This window comes from Anabrus simplex, chromosome 2 (genome assembly GCF_040414725.1).
Source record: "Anabrus simplex isolate iqAnaSimp1 chromosome 2, ASM4041472v1, whole genome shotgun sequence".
Taxonomy (NCBI): domain Eukaryota; kingdom Metazoa; phylum Arthropoda; class Insecta; order Orthoptera; family Tettigoniidae; genus Anabrus; species Anabrus simplex.
In genome coordinates this window covers 1,674,059-1,697,413 of record NC_090266.1, presented here as the reverse complement: position 1 = coordinate 1,697,413, position 23,355 = coordinate 1,674,059, and the positions used below count along the sequence as shown (strand labels likewise).

Here is a 23,355-nt window from a genome sequence, read left to right as displayed (position 1 = left end):
AGGAGGAAAATTCACAGTTACTTTAGTGTCGGCTAGTCATGTTCTTGGTTGATTCTGCGGAAAATTTGTCAGAGGACTGGGCTTATTCGGACAAGAACGCTTAGCATGTTCCTTGGACCCACAAACGAAACAGGCGAAGTTGGGGTTGGAATAATTCTTCGGTGTACTGGACTGCTTCAGGCTCGGACACTTGTCCCGAAGATGATCCCTGGCACCACATGCATAACACTTCTTAACGGGTTTAATAGCCAGAGGTAACGTCTGAGAAACATTCCAAGGACAAGGTGAGGGTGGAGGAACGTCCGCCACGCGGCATGAATCCTCATAACGCACACTCTCTGCCTCCACACAAGCAGCCTCGAGTTCCTTAAGGGTCACCGGTCTCGGAGTAAAGCACATGTAAGAATGGTACTGCGGCGAGATACCCCTTACTAAATGATTCACTAAATTCGTTTCCGAAATGGATTGCCGGAATACCTTGCAATGGTACTTGACATCTTTTATATAGGTTGACGATTTCTCCTCCAAAGATTGCCTCCGAAAACAACAACTTTGGATGAGAGACTGTTGGGCAGTCCAGGGAATATACTTATTCAATATGGTGTCATGAAAATCCTCCACAGTGATGTTCTCAGTAATGGCATCCCGTAGCTCGTCCTTCAGCATGCCCTGACAGTGAGGGAAACAGACACGGAAGACATTTGGTGAAGTTAACTCAAAAACATGTGCAGTTTCTAATAATTCAATCCAGAATCTTAAAAATTGAAGGGTCTCTTCAATGGAATCAACAGAAAAATTGGCCAAACCCTTAAGTAATTCTAATACCGGGGGTGGTACAATGAACGAGGTACTAGGTGAGCATCCACGACATTGATTTTCATTTCGGGGAGACAAGGTACCAGTCGGACTAGGGTTGGATGTATCAAGATGTTCGACGTTACTAGCCTGGTCATTAACATCCACAAGGGTAAGCTTTTGGACATCAATAAATACTTCAAGAGCGTGAACGTCACAAGACAAGGAAACGGCTTTAGTCAATAATTCGGACACAACTTGACGATTATCAGGGCTAATATTTGAGGAAAGCAGATCCTTAATTCGATTCAAGTAGTGTTCCACTCTTACTTTGAGTCTTTTTAATTGAGCCTTAGATGGTGTAAAATCAGCAGACGAGGAATATAATTCAAATAACTCATCAATATTATCCGAGACAAGGACAATCGACTCACCGACTGCCTGCTGGTCCAACTCCGGTATAGTGATGAGCCTCTCTATCTTGTCAGCATTGGTTCCCCCGTTTTCAAGGCCTCGTATCTGCAACTCGTAGGCTAACTCAGCACTACGCAGGGACCGTGGGTCACTTATGGAGCGTACAGCCATCATAGGAGGGTACATGAAACAATAAATCAAAAGAATCAGTGGGGTGCAACTCGGCTTACAAATACATAATTAAATATTCACTTATTTTTTTGGTGTCATTTTGCGTGCCTGCATCGCAATTTCATAACTAGCTATTCAGCATAGCTTCACCCAAGAAACCACGCTCGATCGTGACCAAATGCAACGCCCCATACAGTTTAGCAAAATAAATGACGTTTGTCATACGGGCGTGCATAAACAAGATAAATATCAAAAGAGCAAAAATACCAGATAACCAAGATAAACACATCAAGGATACAGAATAGAGGAAACAGGGAAGGGGAGCTGGGACCTACCCAAATAACGGAGAGAGGATGGGATCCAAGAAAATGACACCAAGGTTTTCAAAATTTAAAGTATAATATAATAAATAAATCTTTCAACACTACCATTCAAAGGCTTTAAATAAAATTTAAATAACTTGAAACGAATAGATAAACAATCAATTACGATAACATTAAAGAGTAAAAAGAAAATTTAGTAAATAAATGACTTAGAGAAAATAGGGAAAAACAATTCATTGTCAAATAAAGGTACCATACTTTTCCCCCCAAAAAGTATATACACATATAGGGGCCATACACTGATGCATCAGTAGAACTATATAATTACCCTGGTAAGCACATTTTTGGAGACTATTAAAATTAAATGAAACATTAACTTTTAAGCTAGAAAAGGAAGAAAAAGTTTTGCAAATCGAGGACTCTGACAGCACCCAGTCGAAGTAAATGGGCCACCACAAATCCAGACATGAAGGACACACCACCGTACATGACCAATAAATCAGCCCACAATTACTGACATAATGTCGCAACAACAAACTCGCACCGCGATTAAAAAAAAAAATTGCCCAAGATCAAAATAATTTACAATATCAACACCATGGATAACCAGCCCAATAATTACGCCACAGAAACATCTCTAAAATAGCACGAGCAGATCACTTCATATAACCCAAAACACAAAAGCAAACCAACAGTATCAGAAGAAAATAGATTCATAGTAGTATTCATGGGGCAGAACACACGATACAGTCATCGTGACAGAGACAATACACATTCTCTCGCCGATAATAAAATTACATAACTGTCAAGCACGAAAAGATAAAGACAACAATTCCCAAACCAAAGATAAGATTAGGCACCATATCCTTCACTCCGGGGCTGTCCAACCCTCGACTTACAGACGTTACTTGTATTGTTGAAAGTGAGATAACATTAATGCGATATTACACCAACAATATAGTATTATCATTTTAAAAGCCCCCAAAGGGGAAAGGAAATAGCCTGACCAAACTCAAATAAAATATTCCCTTAGAAATGAAAGTATTAACCATCTTATAAAACTATAATAATAATAATAATAATAATAATAATAATAATAATAATAATAATAATAATAATAATAATAATGTTAATAGAATTTTAAAGAAAATTATAGAGACAAGAGTAAGTGCAGCGTTAGGTCAAATTACGGGCACATGATAGCCAAAACACGCGACAAGAGCATACAATTGCCCAAGGAGAGAAACCGAAACATGAATATGAGCACACAATACATCACGAAATAAGAGACAAATATACCAAATTACAAGGAAGAACGGCACACACATAAGGGCATAGCATAGAAAATAACAGCAAATACACCAGAAAAATAAGCCCGGGGCGAAGAGAATGACCAAAATAAACAAACGGACACCAAAAAATTTCAAATATTATCTCAGCACAATAATGGCCATACGTTACCTGTCACACGCACACTGATAGCAGAACACGGCATCACCAAACTTAGATGTCCACTACATCAATATACCACACCAAACTGAATATAATACATACACCGTAAGGTAATTTCATTAGAAATAATACATTAAACCTTTTTACAAGTAGGCCTTATGCTAAGATAACTCACCTCGTAATTTGACCTTAACACTATCACTTCACCAGAATTAAATAAAATTACCTGCTTAACTACATCTTTATACAGAATGAACACACGTATTATACAAAAACAAAAAGATAATTAAACTCCCATCACTAGATGTGGTGATTATTTCCTGGTTATCACCCAATACCAGCTCGGGAACTCATAGTTTTGGTAACTGTCACGGCAGCCATCCTTTCCAACAACTTGTCTGCAAGACTTCCTGCGCAGAATGCAACGTTTCCAAGTTCCCCGCTTGGAGCGACACAGAATAGAACTGATACGCGTCCTGGTGGGCAACTGTCACTATACACACTTTAGTACCCAACGTGATTTCATAGATGGCGTAGAAGTCCATGCAGCTGCCTACAGTGCGATTATACTTAGTAGGGCGAGCGTCCAAGGTGCTAAGCCAGATATAATCAGAGTCCACGAAATACAAAGTTTTTATTAAATTAATACTTCAAGTATAGTAGAGTTCCAGCCTCATATGCTCATTGTAAAATAATAGTTCTGCACAATCACTAGGCCGGGAACACGAGGTCCATGGCAGAAAGCAATAATTCACCCAAAATATGAGTGCGGGTCAAGGTCACAATTTAAATAAAGGTTGCATAGACAGTAGATTGTTCAAGGTAGATCACATAACAAGCGTACTTAGTAAAATAACGCTTCAGGCAACAAAGGGTTAAAAAAATGTTTTAACTTAAATGCCAACATCTTGTATTGTATTCTATTGTATTGTATTGTATTGAATAGGTGGAAATAAATATTAAATATTTTCCTATATACATTTGAAGTGGTATGTTCCGAGCTGTCAGTGGAGAGATGACGTGGGATGACATCAGTAGACGAATAAGTTTGGTTGTTGTCTTTAAAAGTATGTAAGATCACAATATGAAGATAAAGTTGGAATTCAAGAGGCCAAATTGGGGCAAATATTCGTTTATAGGAAGGGGGGTTAGGGATCGGAATAACTTACCAAGGGAAATGTTCAATAAATTTCCAATTTCTTTGCAATCATTTAAGAAAAGGCTAGGAAAACAACATACAGGTAATCTGCCACCTGGGCGACTGCCCTAAATCAGATCAGTAGTGATTGAAGTGATTCTTCCATGGAGGGCATCTGGCAGATGTTTTACGACGGGGAACAAGGTTATGGATCACAGCACGAGTCCAGTCATAAAACCAACTGCAGCAAGTCCAGGGTAGAAGAGACAGGGCGTGATTGACAGCCTGCCAATGGGTACACAGTTCCTGGTAAACGGTCGATGAAATTTTGGTGGGCGGGGGTTGGTGATAGAGAAAGTTGCCTCTACAGACTTGTGGTTCAATTTAAAAATATTTTGCCCCACAGAAATAGCTTAAGGCTCAAGAAGACCATCCCCACAGGTGTTCTCATGGCCATTCGTATAATGGGTAAGACCTAGCACTGGCATATGTGAGGGATCATTTTCTGGTGAGGGATCATTTTCTGCCAAAGTTTGGATTTTAATTTTGTAAAATAAAATAATCTGTTCTGCCCAATTGAATACTTAAAAACAGGAAAGAATATTAAAGAATGAATTATTTGTGACGAGTCTATGAAGGGTATAAAAATTAATACATTTTTGAATTAGCTATGAAATATTTCTTATATAAATTTTCTGCACAATTCTCAAAATATTTTTTTTTTAAGCCCTCATGGGCTGCCAAATATGACTTTGTGGGCTGCCATTTGGAAACCCCTGCTCTATAGGTTGCATTGTGGAACTTGAACTGATAATGCTAAATAAATGATGTCGTGATGTGATATACCCAGGCCTGGGAACTGGACGTCGGGAGTACTTGTTATCGTAAGATCAGTGAGGGTATTGGAAGTTGTCATAGTGGAGTGTATGTGGTGAGTTGGGTTTAGCGTAAGTACTGTCATGTTGCAGGATTTAAATATGTTGAGCAACTTGTCTTGAGTCATACATGGATACAAGTAAATTTGTATTGAAGTCACCTGACAGTATGACATGTTCGTAGGCTGGTAATAATCTTAGTAGGCTATCATCTACTTGCAAGATATTTCCTATTTTGTGAGGCCTGTATACAACTAGAAGTTTCTGGCCACCAAAAAGAATTCTCGTAAAACACCAGTCAACACCATGGTCCAGTAAGCGTATTAAGGAATTGATAAGTAAATGGGACAGAGCTAGGAAGAAATTTATTAAAACAAAACTTCCAGATGATTACGAGCAATTTAGGGATCTTGTGTAATGAGACAAAACAAGTCATTAGAAACACTAAAGTGAAGTATACATACAACATCTTCCGTAACTGTAAGAGTACATCAGCTTCTTGGCGTGTTGCAAAATCACTTGGTAATGGAGTCAGTCACTCTCTAGATAGCCAGATGCCTGTTACTCCATCTGAATTAAGTGAATATTATATAGCATCAGTCTCTAACTTAAATCTCCGAAATTATCAGAAACTGCCAAACATTATAGATCTCTCACTCCAAGTAACAGAGATAAATTCTATTTCATGTACGAACACCCTTCACATGTAGAAAAAGCAGTCAGATCAATTCAAACTAAAGCTAAAGGTCCAGATAATATCTCAATATCCATGATTTCTAATTGCATTGACATATTTCTTCTCGCCCTTGTACATTTATTTAATTTCTCTCTACAGAATGGAGTGTACCCCTCAGAATGGAAGCGTGCCAATGTACGTCCTGTGCCCAAAAAGAAAATCCGAACAGTCTGTAGTGATTTTAGGCCTATCAACATTCTCTGTTCACTTAGTAAGGCACTAGAAAGAATTGTTCATGAGCAGATATGTGAATATCTGTCTAAATATCACATTCTAAATCCCTACCAATCTGGCTTCGAGAAGGGCCGTAGTACTACTACGGCTCTGCTGAGAGTAACGGATGATATACGCGCGGCCATTGATAAGAGGCAGCTTACTATCTTATGTCTCTTTGATTTCTCTTAGGCATTTGACTCTGTTAATCATGAGTTGTTTCTTGCAAAGTTGAAGTCACTTGGTTTCTCGCAGAGTGCGCTGTCGTGATTTGAATCATATCTATCAAGTACATCACAAAGAGTCACGTTCATTGACGGACAATCCTCTATCTGGGAATCAGCAAACTGTGGCGTACCACAAGGATCAGTCCTCGGTTCTTTATGTTTTTCTATTTATATAAATGACATTTCTGAAGTCTTTAAAAGTAGTACCTTTCTCATGTATGCTGATGACTTACAAGCTTACTTCCACTTCAGTCCCACTAATGCACCTTCTTGTATAATGCATTTTAACCATGATATCTCTCAATTGATCGAATGGAGTGCAAATCATAACCTCCAATTAAATGTGGCTAAGACCCAGCTTATTTGCATAGGTTACTCAAAACTCCTGAAAACTGTTGACCTCAAATCCCTCCCAGCAATAAAAATTCTAGATACAGATATCCATTTTAGTGACACCGTTAACAATCTAGGACTCATTTTCGACAGAACCCTATCGTGGTCTGATCATACGTCAAATGTGATCAGAAAAGTTGTGTCATCCATGCATATTTTGAAACGTAACGTGTCATGTACACCACCTTTTATGCGAAAACTACTTGTTCAAAGTCTTATATTCCCCATAATTGACTATAGATCAGTCGTATAAAACAACTTATCTGAAACTTTGAACATACAACTACACAGGGTACAAAATGTGCATGTTCGTTACGTGACAAATGCCAGGCGTGATGAACACATAACACCCTATTACATACAGCTGCAATGGTTGAAACTTCATGAACGATGGGAAATCTCAGTAGCCATTGCTACGCACAAAATTCTCAAACTGAAGACCCCACCCTACCTTTATAATGCATTTAAATCTATGGAGTCAGTACATAACAGAGATAATAGGTTTACAAAAACTACCCTTCAAATTCCCCTTCATCGAACCACTAAATTTAACAAATCTTTTGTTTGCATTGCATCCCGTATCTTCAATGTCTTTAATCTTCACCATTTCGCATATGACAGAAACTGTACCCAACTAAAGCAGTCCTTAACATCTATCTTCCTGGAGGAGTACGCTAGGGGCTGAGATCAGGCATTCTTGTGTCCAACAATGTGAAATATGTATATTTCTAAGAAAATTGTTTCTGTTTTTTATGTTCTTTAGATTCTTGTAGTCTAAAATATTAAATAAGTTGAATGATATACTTTATTACTTCTTATATAATTTATGTTTTAATTTTATTGGAATTGGTATCTGTATTTTAATTCTTAAGTTTAATGTTTAATTTGATATTTTAATATTACAAAATGTAGTTAGTATATTCATAAACCTGTATTGTGTTATAAGGAGATGCTACATAAAGGGGCTTTTCAGCCTCAGTGACATGTAAATCATCATCAATAAATTCAATTCAATTTCTCTCTCTCATGCTCAGCATACCCATACCCGGAAGCGACTTCTTTGCACGCCAGATACGGTCATGTTTGTGATATGATGGGCCTTCTCCCTTCTGTCACACCATGTAATAATAAGTAGTTTTTTTTTACAATTGGCTTTACATCGCACCGACGCAGATAGGACTATGTTATACTAACAATTTGTTGGTTATTTTGATCCACCTTTTCAATACAAATTACAGTTTGTGTTGCTAAGTTGTAATGTTACAACACTAATTTACCGGGACATGTTTCGCTTTTATTCATGAGCATCATCAGCCTATACTATTGCCTCAAGGTTTGTCATTTTGGGTTGTTACAAATTTCATTACATTGAATGTAAATCTGATTTCAGTGATAACAATATTTAGGACTTACGGCGACAATGGGATAGGAAAGGGCTAGGCGTGAAAAGAAAGCGGCCATGGCCTTAATTAAGGTACAGTCCCAGCATTTGCCTGGTGTGAAAATGGGAAACAGCAGAATAAGTAGTTCGTCCTGCTGTACTGCTCTTTGTATTAATTAGGTCACCCTGTTTAGAAATTTTGTTTTGCACTGCAGCAAGTTCGCACTTCACCTCCTTGAGTTCTTCGGTGACAAACTCTGTCGCAAGTGCAACTAAGAAGCAATCAGCAGGGTTTTTGGTGGTGTGTGTTTCCTTCTCTAACCGAGCTTGGATGTCTTAAGCTTTTCTTCTTATGGAGAAATCAGTTTGTTCACAGATTTTAAAGATATAATGAATGAAAGTAAACATTCACTGAGTGTTATTAGTAAACACATATTTTAATTAAAGTTGCTGATTTGTGAGGTGTTTATGGAATATTTGAAATTGCAATGATGAAAATTTTTCACTGATTAATAGTCATTGAGTGGAATAATGTAAAGATAGAATTTAGGAAAGAGGTGGCATGAAGATGCTATTCTTCAGAACCCATTTCAAAATCTCAGATTTAACATAGTTGCTGCAGGTTTTACCATGATGTCAAAATGGCTTATAAACATACTGAAAACCTGATTCTGAATGCATGTCAGACTAAACTGTCTTGACTGTACTGTACCAGAAAACATCCTTAAGCAAATTGGTAAGACCGAGAAACCAGGCACCTCAATCACAGAACTGGAGGCAGATGTAGATGATGTTATGGAAGATTTATTGTGTTAGTCAACTTTGGTGGAAATGAATGCTTAATTATTTTAAATTGTTGAATTAAAATACCAGTATGCTACATTGAAATTTTTTGTTGTAATTTTGACAGATTCTAGCAGATTTTTGCGTGTTTTCTTAGTGGAGAAAATTTTAGGGTTTGGCAACACTACTTGGGACATAGATGTTTCCGATATATAATACTATTCAAATAGGCGCAAATAAATAGAAAGTTCTTGTCTGGACTAGAACTTCCATAGTTCAATTACTTTTGTTCGTCAAGAACACTATGGTAAGTATTAGGCCTATATAATTTAAACAAGCACTGGCTACTATACATTTGTAGGCTCACTGATTTGATTTGTGATTGTTTCAGGGTTCTGGAGAAGATGTGTCTGTCTTCATGTTTGATGTGAGAAATGGAAATGAAACTCAGTTTGAGGTGGCAAAAGCTGCTTTGAAAAGACTTAAAACATTAAGACATCCAAGCATCCTTATGTACTTGGATAGCTTAGAGGTATGATCAAAACTACTTTGTAATAATAATATACTTATTGTACTTACTGTACTTATTCCATATTGAACTTATACATTTGTTCTTGCCATATTTGAACTCCAAAGAATTTTTTAACAATATCTAACCTGGGTTTGGGAAGATACTGTATACCAGCAAAACATTTTTATCGTTGACGTCCTGTGAATATATTTGTTTTGTGTCCTCTCTACTTTTCACGATCATCGCCATAAGACCTATCTGTATCGGCGCAACGTAAAACAAATAGCAAATAAAAACTTTTCACGATGTTTGGAAGCCATACTTTTCAGCATAATGGTGTTGAGAATAACAATATGGAAATATTTCTAGTCTGTCACACTTTTCATTTCAGTTATCAAGGATATAATATTTTCTTATCTACATTTTCAACTCTGTGAGAGTATTTATTTGTTATTTATATGAAAAATATCTCCAATTGGAGATAGTCCCATGGTACTCGGTATATTCTCGAAAATGTTTACAATAAATCATGTACTATTGAGTCTTTTGTGTATATGATGGATTAAAATCTGGCATGATTTCTTTATCATTGCTGTAACTATTTCATATCTTAAAGATTGAGATAGTCCATTTCTTTCTTAAATGATTGAAAGAACTTAGGATTCACACTGTGAGACCCTATCAGAACTTCTGTTTCTTCTAGAGTTTCAGATTATATTTTTCCTTGAAATACTCAATTGTTGACTTGTATATGTTCTTTCATTCAGCATGTACTAATTCTGGTTGATTTCTTACAGTTTAAAATCTTATTTTTTGGGTTATTTTATTAGTTAGTACAGTAGAGTCTCGTTAATCCGAACTAAACTTCGGATTAACCGGAAAATATTTTCTAATAATGTTATTGTTTTTACGTCCCGCTAACTAATTTTACAGTTTCCAGAGACGCCTAGGTGCCGGGATTTTCTCCCACAGGAGTTCTTTTACGTGCCAGTAAATCTACTTACACGATGCTGACGTATTTGAGCACCTCCAAATACCACTGGACTGAGCCAGGATCGAACCTGCCAGCGCCTGAACTGTCTGAGGAAAATAGTTTCTACAATACAGTACAGTACATACTGTAATTTGAAATGTCCATTCTTTAGCAGTTACATTAATAAAATACTGTATAAAATTACAGTAAGGTAGTTAACAACCCGTACAGGAGAAAATGACTAAAACTAAGTGAAAACTTGTCTCCTGAAACAGCTAAAATACGGTAGCGGGTTACACTTTTGCATTGTGCCCGGGATGCGAAGAGCTGCTTATGATGTTTATTTTATCGTTCTGCCGCTCTCTCAGTGGTAGTGCTGCAGAACGTGAAGATGTGACTCACTGCAGCATGCCACAGTTGTGAAGGTCTTTGGGTGATTTTGCCTCCTCAGTTAGCTGGTGGCTTTGTCTCAGCTTATTAGCAGCGCTATACTGTGATAAATTTGATTAAGTCAAGGCTTGAAAATGTCAAACAAAAGCACAGGTCTTGCACTCTTGAAGAAAAACTTGAAGTGCTGAAACGGTTGGATAAGGGTGACAGTGCATCAAAATTATCTGTCGAGTTTGGTGTTGGAAAAGCTACGATTTCTGACTGGAAGAGAAACCGTTCTAAAATCGAACAGTTTTGTACAGCATCATCAACAGACATCTTTAATTCCACCGAACATCAAAAGTGTCCAAATTCGATAAACCTGATGAAGCGCTTTATTTATTGTTTTCACTGGAGAGGCAAAAAGGTACTCCGTTAAGTGGACCTCTTGGTCAAGAAAAGGCGCGTCATTAAAATACATTATTGAATGGAGATGTTTCATTCACTGCCAATACTGGATGGTTCAATAGATGGAAGAAAAGGCATGGACTACGTCAGTTAACAGTAGCGTGAGAATAGTTATCAAGTGATCATGCCGCTGCAGAAGATTACATCAGGGAATTTAATGACTTCAAAATCAAATTAAAATCTCTTTATTTGCAAATGAGTTGTCTACCTCGGTGGCAAATGGTACACTAAAATACATTATTGTCAAGCACTAAATATTAAATTAACAAGAGAAGAAAATTATCCTATAATACAATATTATACAATTTACACTAACAATTTATTTCTATTAAACACACAGCTCATTCTTAATAAATTTATATTGTTTACAAAATTCTATTTATAATATCTCCTGTACTACTTACAAATATAGTCAAGTGATATACAGTATATGGAATTACTTCAAATGATACTATACAACTGGTATAAGATTAAAATTTACATTGCATTTATTTACTTTTTTTTTTTTTTTTTTACACATTCTGGAATCTAAGTAGCCTAACGCCCTGCTGCGTCTTAACCAGAGCCCCTTTTGCCACCACTTTTCAGAGTTCCTGAAGGGCCTTCACAGCTACTGTAGTGGTCCCAGGGCCCTCGAAGTCCCCACTGTACTTCACCCCTACAGGCAGTCCCCTAGTTTGGCTGTCCAAACTCCTTAGACCAGGGGATGGAATTAATTTATTCACACACATTTTTTATTTACATTAACCTGCACTGGTCGAATGCCCTCTAACATTCCATTTATTTTCTCTGTTGCTGTTTATTCTCTTCTTGAATATCTGTACAGATTTTGGAAAAAGATCAAACACTACCCCTGGTAAACTGTTCCACTCCTTCACACCATTCCCAATGAATGAAACTTTACCCCAATCGCTTCTGCTAAAATTCCTTCTAATTTTATATTTGTGGTCAGTCCTGCCGATATAATTATTTTCCAACTGAAGCCTCTCACGGATATCTCCCCATGCTTCTTCTCCTGTATAGGCTCTATATAATCCTATATGTTTAGTTTTCTCCCTTCTCTTAAGTTTCCCACCCAAGTTCCTTTAACATTTCTGATACACTACTCTTACTCCTGAAATCCCCTGTTACAAATCTTGCTGCTTTCCTCAGCACACTATCTATTTCTTTCATTAGGTATTGGTAGCATCAGGAAATTATTCACCGCAACAGGTGTATAACTCCAATGAAACAAGTTCAAATTTCAAGGCCCTTCCCAGTCTTGTGCACCTGGGTTTTTAGATGTGTAAGGAACCTGTTACTGTATTAGCATGTAGTAATGCTGCAGGAACAAATAAATTGCCCTTAATGGTTATTGGCAAATCAGAAAAACAAAGAGCATTTAAAAACTGTATAATGAACACACTTCCAGTTTACTACAGAAATAAAAAAAAAGGCATGGATGGATGCACAACTTTTCAAGGAATGGTTTGAAAAATAGTTTGTTCCCTCAGTAAAAAGTTTTAATGTAAAAAAGTGGTTTGCCTTCTCGTGCATTGCTCTTAATTGACAATGCTCCATCGCACCCAGAAGTAAGGAAATTAACTTGCGGTGAAATAAGAGCAATTTTCTTGCCTCCTAATGTTACGTCAATATTGCAGCCAATGGACCAGGGCGTTCTGCTAAATGTAAAACTTGTGTATAAGCGGAAACTTCTTAGGTACGTGATTGAGAATGACAGTTCACATACTATTCTTCAAAAACTGAACATTTTCACACCAGGCAAATGCTGGGGCTGTACCTTAATTAAGGCCACGGCCGCTTCCTTCCCACTCCTAGGCCTTTCCCATCCAATCGTCGCCATAAGAGCTATCAGTGTCGGTGCGACGTGAAGCAAAAAAAAACAAAAACAAGAAAAAAAAAAACTGAAGAACGTGACTGTAAAGGATGTGGTTTACTGGGCAGCAGAGGCATGGAAGTGTGTCAGTGAGCAGTTCGTGAGGAAAACGTGGAAGTAATTGTGGGCGAGTCTCACATTCATCGAGAGTCCAGTGAAAGTGCCTGCAAATGTCAATTTCCTTGAAATCGTTCAACAACTTCCTGGGTGTGTGGAAGCCGATGAAAATTACATTAGTGAGTGGATGGGAGCTGACTGTCATCAATTACAAACAGACCAAGAAATTGTAGCTATGGTGAAGGAATCTGGAGTTGATGAGGAACAGAGTGACGATGAAGGAGACCACAATTGCCAGGAACGTCATAACAAAAACAACATAAAAAAGCTCATCACTGACGTAGAAATTGCTTGCGACAAAATACCCTCTCCACAAAGAGAAACAATAAAAAACGTAGCCACCAACAAAGCCCTAAAAATAATCGCACATGAAAATTCCACTAAACAACCGAATTACGCTACTCAATACTCGGCATTAAAAACAGTTAAGAACAAAATTAAAAACGACAACCTTATCATCAGCGAATAAAGGTAACACAACAGTCATAATGAAGAAAGATGAATACATAGGAAAAACAATAGAATTTATCAACAACAACGGTATTCAAGAATTGCAACGCGACCCTACAAATAAATTTCAAAACCAAATAAAGCAAGCTATCAAGGAAACAGACTTAATTTTCACAAAACAAGAAAAAGAAAGCCTCACTATCAAAAATCCTAAATTCCCCACACTAAGAGCCCTGCCCAAAATACACAAAGAGCCGTGTCCCATTAGACCAATAGTAAATTTTAAAGATGCGCCAAGTTACAATTTAAGCAAACAACTGAACATCATTCTAAAAGAGAAAATTTCACTTAAAGGAGACAGATCAATTAAAAACAGCCTAGACCTAATTAAAGAATTAAATAAACTTAAAATAACAAAGAGCACACGTATGATATCCTTTGACATCACTAACATGTACACCAACATACCAATAGATGAATCCATTAAAATTATCGAAAACCTTCTTAAAGAAAACACCTCTCTACAAGAAACCAAAGAAATTATTAACCTTCTTCGAACAACACTACACCAAAATTGCTTTGCATTTAACGACAAAATCTAGTGCCAAAAAGAAGGGCTAGCCATGGGCTCACCGTTATCAGGTATAATAGCAAACATTTTTCTGAATAACTTCGAAAACACCTTCTTAATGGGTCAGCTTTCAAAAGGAATCTTCCATTGGAGCAGATTTGTGGATGACGTCATATGCATATATGATAATGACATCACTAATGCAGACCAGTTATTAAACACTCTAAATTCTTTACACAAATCATTCAGCTTCACAATGGAGCCAGAAAATAACAAGAAAATAAACTATTTAGACATCGCAGTCAACAGGAATAATGACAACCTATCTTACAAAGTATACAGAAAGCCCACTCAGACGTCGCACACTATTGACAACAACTCGAACCACCCATACACGCACAAAATAGCAGGACTGAATACAATGATACATAGAGCTATTTCCATACCAATGAGTACAACAGATTTCAATGAAGAGATGCAAATCATTAAACAAATCGTGAAAGAAAACAACCGTCCTCCAGGCACAGTGGATAAACTATTAAATAGACATAAGAAAAGTCGCCGGGAAAGCACCACACACGACAAAGAAAACTACGTGGTTCTCAACAACGTTAACAATAACACATACAAAGTAGCTAACATTTTCAAGAAACAAGGTTTAAAAGTAGCTTTTCGAACGAATAACACACTACAGAGACACATCAGCAGGTGCAAGCTAAACAAAAAGGACCCTTTCTCAAAGTCAGGAGTGTATGAACTCAAGTGCCAAGAACTTAACTGCAACGCCACATACATAGGTCAAACAAAACGTAATTTCCATACAAGATACAAAGAACACAAAAACGCGATCAGATATAATCGGCATTCAGCCTTCGGGGAGCACATCTACGACTGTTCACACCATTTCACAGACATCAACACTGATCTAAAAATTTTGCACTTCGAAAATAAAAGTAAATCTCTGAATATAAAAGAAGCAATAGAAATTTACGTCGCAAAAAGTGCTACTGCCAGTAACCTGAATGAGCATACACATTTAAATAATTCCCCCTATTCGCTCTACTCACATAATATCTAACAACACCTACTCATTAAATTGCTTCTATCGTAATAATAATAATCATATTAATATTAATAATAATAATAATAATAATGATAATAATAATAATAATAATAACGTCCCTTACTTTATTCACCTAAAAATTATTTTATTTGCATTCATCCATATTATATAAAGGTACATTTAACATGGAAAAGGTCAATAACATCTCTCCCCTCTCCAATGTTGATGGAAGGTAAATTGCTTTTTTCATAATAATAATAATAATAATAATAATATAATAATAATACCGTCCGTTCCTTACTTTATTCACCTAAAATAAAAAAATATATTATTAATTTGCATTTATCCATATTACACAAAGGTACAATTAACATGAAATAGGTCAATAATATCTTTCCCCTCTCCAATGTTGATGGAAGGTTCCACAGCGTTCCAGCCACTCCGCCCTACATCTCCCTCCCCTCTCCACTCTATAGTCTACTCAATTTAATCATCCAATAGGAGAGATCCACATCGCTCTACAAGGCCCCTCCCTTTCTTGCCCTCCCCTCTCCACGCACAGCGTGGCTCACCACAAACTTTCCATGACCACAGTCCTGAAATAGTGTTTGGTGACAACGGACTTAACGTCGGTAGTCTAGATAAATACGTAAGTTTTTTCATTATATTAATAATTGTATATATTTTATTTTTTGTCATTACTGTTTCACGTTATCACTAATCTCTCTATCATTGACAAGTTTGCGCTACGTAAACAATACTGTACATATATAAGATTGTTTTTAAATGATTTGATAGAATCTGAGGATGTTCTTTTAGAACGAAACATGCCATTCTTTGTATGTTAGTGTGTGTTTTACAGATATGTTTATAGTGTTTTACCGAGCTCGATAGCTGCAGTCGCTTAAGTGCGGCCAGCATCCAGTATTCGGGAGATAGTAGGTTCGAACCCCACTGTCGGCAGCCCTGAAGATGGTTTTCCGTGGTTTCCCATTTTCACACCAGGCAAATGCTGGGACTGTACCTTAATTAAGGCAACGGCCGCTTCTTTTCCACTCCTAGCCCTTCCTTGAAGATTGATAGTCAGTTTAAAGAGTTAAATTCGGTGAGTGTTGAACTTTCCAGTAAAATCGATAGTAATAGTGTTGAACTTCCAGTAAAATTGATAATAGTGTTGAATTGTCCAGCAAGATTGTTAGTCAGAGTAAAGGGTTGAAGAGTGAATTGAGTTTTTTAAGTATGTTGTGAGGGAGCTCTGTTATACTGTGGTGTATATTTGATTACCAATACTGTAGGGAGCTCTGAATACCAAATACTGTAGTGAGATAGCATGCGATAAACAAATAGTATCCACCAAAGTGATATAATATAGTATGGATAATAATAATAATAATAATAATAATAATAATAATAATCTCTTCCGCAAGAAAATATTGACGAACGGGCTAAACCGAGACGAGCAACCCAAGAGAAGACATGTGCCCCTTGGACAGAGGAGCGTAAGCAGGCCCACTCACAAAGAATAAGGGAAATTTGGGCTCTAAAGAAGGCCAAGTTCAGTGTCAAATGCAACAAGACTTAACGTGGTCCTTGATGGCCCCAGCGAATTATATATAATAATAATAATAATAATAATATTAATAATAATAATAATAAATGATTAAACCATGGAAACGCGCAGTAAGAAGGAGCTAGGCCAATAGGAAGACCAAAAATTAACAATATGAATAGAATATATTTTACAATTAAACATAGTAACAAGATAAATAAATCAAAGACAAATTTTAACAAGTGGTGAAAGATAATTATGTAAAATTTGAGAAAATCAGAATAGTCTGCCACATTTACAAATAGAATTTCCGAAATGCATGTAATAAAAACCTATTGAACAAATACAAGTATACAATGAATACATACAGAAACTGAGTAAGAAAAGTGGGAGCAAACCCTGAAAGAAAAGAAGTGCGAAAGGAAGGGGAAAGAGAAGTGGGATAAGGATCAAAACGGGGAAAGGATTTTCTTCACCGGGTATTCCTATGTTACGAGAACAGAATTTATAAATGGCATATGTCTTAGAAGACAACTGAAGTGATTACAAATAATTTTATATAATCCGTAGCGCAGTTCGTGTAGAAGTGCAGTCTCTCGTATGAGCTTTTAAAATACAAGGTATTAAGTCGGCGGAAGAAAAGTTCAGCAGGCAAGTGGCCCAGATGAAAAATTAATGTCCAAATAATGAGAAATCTTGCTCACCAAATAGTTTGAAGATATACAGTCCAGATGTAATTGACATAATACAAAGTAGCACGGTTATTTTGGTGCTCCACCACTCCGAGATGAAAGCAGACTCAAATATGGTGCAGCGGAGTGGGAAATATATAGTGGTGTAGAAAAATCTAGAAAGGTGACGAGGCTACAAGCCAGCAAGTTCGAGAAGCATATCATCATGTGTCCAATAGGTGAGCACGCAGCGCACAGACAACAGAGAAGGCGAAGCGTAGAGAGGATGACGTCATAGTCACATGATGAATGGCGCAGGCAGAGCACAGGTGAGCGGAGTAGTGGAATGCTTGATGCGGTGAGGACAAGATCAAAGAGAACAGCAGCATGCAAGGTAGGGAATACACGTTGTAAATTCGGCAATCGTAACAAGTAATGAAATATACAGTATTAATAGTGAATTAAATTCAGTTAGTACGGAACTGTCCAGTAAGATTGAGAATCAGAGTAAGGAGTTAAGTTCAGTGAGTGTTGAATTGTCTAGTAAAATTGATAGTTTAAGTGGTGTTGTGAATGGTAGAATAGATGAATTAAATCAGAAGTTTGACCATCAAAGCAGGGAAATTCAGGAAGTCAACACTAAGGTAGAAGCTCAATGCTTGGAATTGACTGAGAAAATTGAATGCCGATTTAATGTGGTTAGGAAGGAATTTGTTGAAAACAGCAAGGAATGTGATAAGAGAATAGAAATAGTGGAGGATAAAGTCAAAGAAATAGATAAGAATTAAATCCAATCAGAATGTTTTTGCGAAGTGTATAGATGAGAAGAATGAGACATTGGAGAAAGACCTTAAGTCAGTAAAAGAAGACCTCAAGTCAGTAGAAGGAAATGCCAGAATGATAGTGGAAGAAGAAATTAAAACATGTCATGTGAAATTAAGGCAGGAGATCAGTCAAATCCAAGTAGGTAGCAGTATATGTAATAGGTACGTATCTTGTATGAAGGACTCTGAATTACCCAAGTTTAATGGTCGGCAGTTTAATCTGATGGAATTCTTGAAAATGGCGGAGAAACAGTTTTCCAATAATCTTGACGATGGTTTGATTGAGTGGAGCATGGTGGATGAGATGTTGGATGATGCATTTGTTGGAGAAGCGAGACCTTGGTTTCAAGTTTATAGACAGGGTATTTCGATTTTGGAATTTGGAATTCAGGGAAGGGAAAGAGATCGCATGCTATTTGGCAAATATAGACCTCAGGAAGGTGTGTCTATGACGGAGTATTTCTTGGCGCATGATCATCCAGAATATTGAAGGTCTAGCATCGGAGAGAGATACAGTCCGCCAGCTGTTGAGGCATTTTCCTGAGAAGGTCGGATTAGCTGCATGTATGCAGAATATTGTTACGATTAAGGAATTAGAGCAGCTGTTAGAGAGGTTTGATGCTTTGGAAGGGCGGGGGAGGACTAGGCAAAGTGAGGGTAGAAATTACGGAGATAATGGGAGACAAGGTAATCAGCTAGGGGGAGATAGGAATAATCATAATTTCAGTCATTCTAGGAAAGGGAATCAGGGTGGTAATTCTGGAAGGGGAAACAGACAGTCTAATCAGGGAGTTAATCACCAGGAATATTATGGCAGAAGACCTAATCAAGGGGAATCAGAAAATAGGGGGCGTACGGATCAAAGACCTCCAGATCAAGTGCAGAGACATGATAACAGTGAACAAGCTACGTCAGGTGATTTAAACCGGAATTGGACTTCTTAGTTGGGTCAGATAGGCAGTCCGATACCGAAATTCCTATTCACGCGATGAAACAAGTAAGTTATGATGTAGACGTGAAAGAGGAAGTATTGTATGACCATGTGTTTTGTGATTTTGTGTATAGGTGGCGTGATGAAAGTAAGAAAGATGTGTCGGATGACTTACTTTGTACTAGTGGTGATGGTAATAGCGGTGTTGCGATCGATAATCTTACAGAAGTTTCCGAAATTGAAAGGGAAGTTTTTTGTAAAGTTGATAAACGTTGTTTAGTGAGTGAAGAGTATTTATTGATTATAAATCAGAGTGAGGATGTTTTTGTTGATTTAAGTGTACGTGAGAAGAGTAAAGTTAGGTCGATTATGTGTGACAATGGTGACTTTGAGATTAATGAAACTTCTAGTAAGAGGGTCGAGAGTAGCAGTGTTGTTGGCATGAAAGTGGTGCGAGTAGGAGCTGATATGAAAGGTAGTGAAGATGGATTAATTGTTGGGTCATTAAGTAGTAAGGATAGCAATTTCGAAGTGAATTATGGTAAGAATTTCAGTGATAGAGTGAGCGTGAGTGAGAATGAAGTGCGTATGTTTGATAAGCGAGTGTGTAATGTTTTATTTAATGCTGAGAGTTGTGTGAATGATTTGAATGACGTGCTGTATGATATCAATGTGGAATGTGTGAAAAAGTATGTGATCTGTTTGCTTACATTAATTATGGGTTTGTGGAAGAGTACACGTTGTGGGATTCCCGCGTATTTCAGAAAGAGGGATTTCTTTGTTATGAATGTTCTGAATGAAAGCTTCTATGATTCTTGTGTGACTGGATGGGATGAATATTTGTGTGTGAGATAGAGTGGATTCTAGAGGTATTCGGATTTTATTACGGTACGCATTCCTCATCTATCGATACCAATGTTAAATTTATGTATAGTTTTTTAAATTTATATCAGGGTCCGTATACTGTGGACAGTAGAATAGGCAAGTGTGCTTACCAGTTCCTAACTGTTGACAACAAGGTCCTTGGGACATTTTATATCTATAGTCTTTGTAGATGTAAGAAAGAGGATCTGCACCTTGGATGTAAATATTATCAATTTTGAGTTAAGTGTACATAGCCATATTAAGTGTATATAGCCATATTATTATTATTGTTTGGACAAATTGTATTTCGCTTGTGCAAATACAATGCAGTAGACGCAATGTATGTATCTTTATCACTGTAGTTTAAGTGTTCAGTTATGTCATTCTAGGGTTATTTATGAAGTTCTGTTTTATGGTGAATCATAATATGTGATACCATCGATTCACCAAGGGGGCGTTATGTGATAGTACATATATCACACCCTCGCACTATATGTAGAAGTGAGAGATGTTATTGTCAATATTCAATTATTATTATTATTATTATTATTATTGTAATTATTATCAGTATTTTATTTGTATATTTTGTCATTAATATTTGTAAGCTGGAAGGTATCCATATATTGTATGAGTAATTTGTTTCATACAGCTGGGAAAACATTGCTATATTGGACTCTGGTAATTTGTATGACTCATGCGTGGTAATTTGTATGACTCATGCGGCCATCCCAGTCTGATGAGATGAGCTTGATGTTGTACTAGGAAAGTTATATGACTCATGTGAAACACCCGAGAGTGTGTTTATGTCTGGAGACCAAGAAGTTCAGGAAATGGTCTTGACAAGAGTATCGCTCATGATTGGCTGGCAAGGATCAATCTCGGCGAATCATGTGACACCTGAGGTCTTTATATAGGGTGACATCACAGCAGAAGGGAACCACAACTGAGGCACAGTACGAGAAGGAACAACTGACACACTGTACGAGAAGGAAGTAGTGCGGACAGATTGTACGGGAAGGAAGTAGTGCTGATAGGCGGTGCTGGAGTGACGCTGCTGCAGTATACTGGACTGGACTTAAAACGTTCGTGGAACGTAGTCTTGTTATGTTCGTAGAAAGTGGCTGATCGACAAATTGTGGAGTGCTTACGCATTAAGTATTGTAGCACTTGCGGCGGCCTGGCATTATATGTTGGTGAAAGCCATGTCAGACTTTCCATAATTTATGTTCAGGATCGATAAGCGTGTGTAGCTCAAATATATATATTTTTACAACAAGTGTTTAAGACTGTGAATACAGTATTATGAGGTACAGTATCTGTGCGATGTTATAACTGCAGATTATGAGAATCGGCAAGTCCTATTGTTATACAGACAGTGAAGGGTTCTTATATACATATATGTACATTGTTCAACGAACTAACTACAAATAGTGGCTTAGTTCTCGCTTTCGTTTTCCCACTGTTTTCATTGTTGTTGTTGTAAATATGGAGTCTTACAGCAATCCTTTTTTTGTGTATTGTAAGTGTATTTTGGTGTGTTGATGAGGTGCTCATGCATGGATTTTACTAAAAATGTAGTTAGATATTTTAGAATGAGTGGAGTTTTTGATGAACCTAGGTGCAGTTCCTACCTATTTAGTCGTTTTCAGAAGGTTAGGTAAGGCCTGCAGCAGATGTACCAGTACGCAGCATTATGTACACGCCCTGGGATATATAGAATTATCATGCTCTATTTAAATTCGAGGGATCCATTCTGGTGAACTCTGGCGCCCATATTACGGGCATTTGGATTAAATAATTTTATTAATTTATTTCAAGTATTTTATGATGTTTTTGAGTAATTTTTTAAAAATAAAGTTTTAAGTTATTTATTTTCTTCTTATTATTAACAATAAAGTTACAGTATTGATTGGTGGAAAAACACATTTCTTGTCTATACATTGAATCTATCAATACAGAAAATGAAATTTATAAATCAATCAATCACTACTGATCTGCATTTAGGGCAGTCGCCCTGGTGGCAGATTCCGTATCTGTTGTTTTCCTAGCCTTTACTTAAATGATCGCGAAGACATTTCCCTTTGTAAGTTATTCCAATCCCTAACTCCCCTTCCTATAAACGAATATTTACCCCAATTTGTCCTCTTGAATTCCGACTTTATCTTCATATTGTGATCTTTCCTACTTTTAAAGACACCACTCAAACTTATTCGTCTACTGATGTCCTCCCACGCCATATCTCCTCTGACAGCTCGGAACATACCATTTAATCGAGCAGCTCGCCTCTTTTCTCCCAGATCTTCCCAGCCCAAACTTTGCAACATTCTTGTAACGCTACTATTTTGTCGGAAATCACCCAGAACAAATCGAGCTGCTTCTCTTTGGATTTTTTCCAGTTCTTGAATCAAGTAATCCTGGTGAGGGTCCCATACACTGGAACTATACTCCAGTTGGGGTCTTACCAGAGACGTATATGCCCTCTCCTTTACATCCTTACTACAACCCATAAATACCCACATAACCATGTGCAGAGATCTGTACCCTTTATTAACAATCATATTTATGCGATTACTCCAGAGAAGGTCTTTTCTTATATTAACACCTAGGTACTTACAATGATCCCCAATTGGAACTTTCACCCCATCAACGCAGTAATTAAAACTGAGAGGAATTTTCCTATTTGTGAAACTCACAACCTGACTTTTAACCCCGTTTATCATCATACTGTCCATCTCACAACACTGTCGAGGTCACCCTGCAGCCGCTCACAATCTTGTAACTCATTTATTACTCTGTACAGAATAACATCATCCGCAAACAGCCTTATCTCTGATTCCACTTCTTTACACATATCATTGATATATATAAAATATAAAGGTCCAATAATACTTCCTTGAGGAAGTCCCTCTTGATTATTATAGGGTCAGATAAAGCTTTGCCTACTCTAATTCTCTGAGTTCTATTTCCTAGAAATATAGCCACACATTCACTCACTTTTTTCTAGTCCAATTGCACTCAGTTTTGCTAGTAGTCTTACATGATCTACCCTATCAAATGCCTTAGATAGGTCAATCGCAATACAGTCCATATGGCCTCTTGAATCCAGGATAATAAATAATAATAAATAATAATACTGAAGCCAACCAGGCGAAACATAACACATTGAAATATCAAAACTTGAAAATTAAACTAATGAACGCAACCAGAAGCATTGCCT

General features: G+C 37.1%; 1 protein-coding gene across 1 annotated transcript in view; it reads left to right on the top strand.

The window, feature by feature from the left end:
* The window catches only part of yata (N-terminal kinase-like protein yata), an 882,319-nt gene that overhangs the window by 74,981 nt on the left and 783,983 nt on the right, over positions 1–23,355 (top strand). Inside the window, exon 2 of the mRNA XM_067140315.2 lies at positions 9,293–9,433. Within this exon, the coding sequence (XP_066996416.2) occupies positions 9,293–9,433 (141 nt within the window). The remainder of the gene's footprint in view (positions 1–9,292; positions 9,434–23,355) is intronic.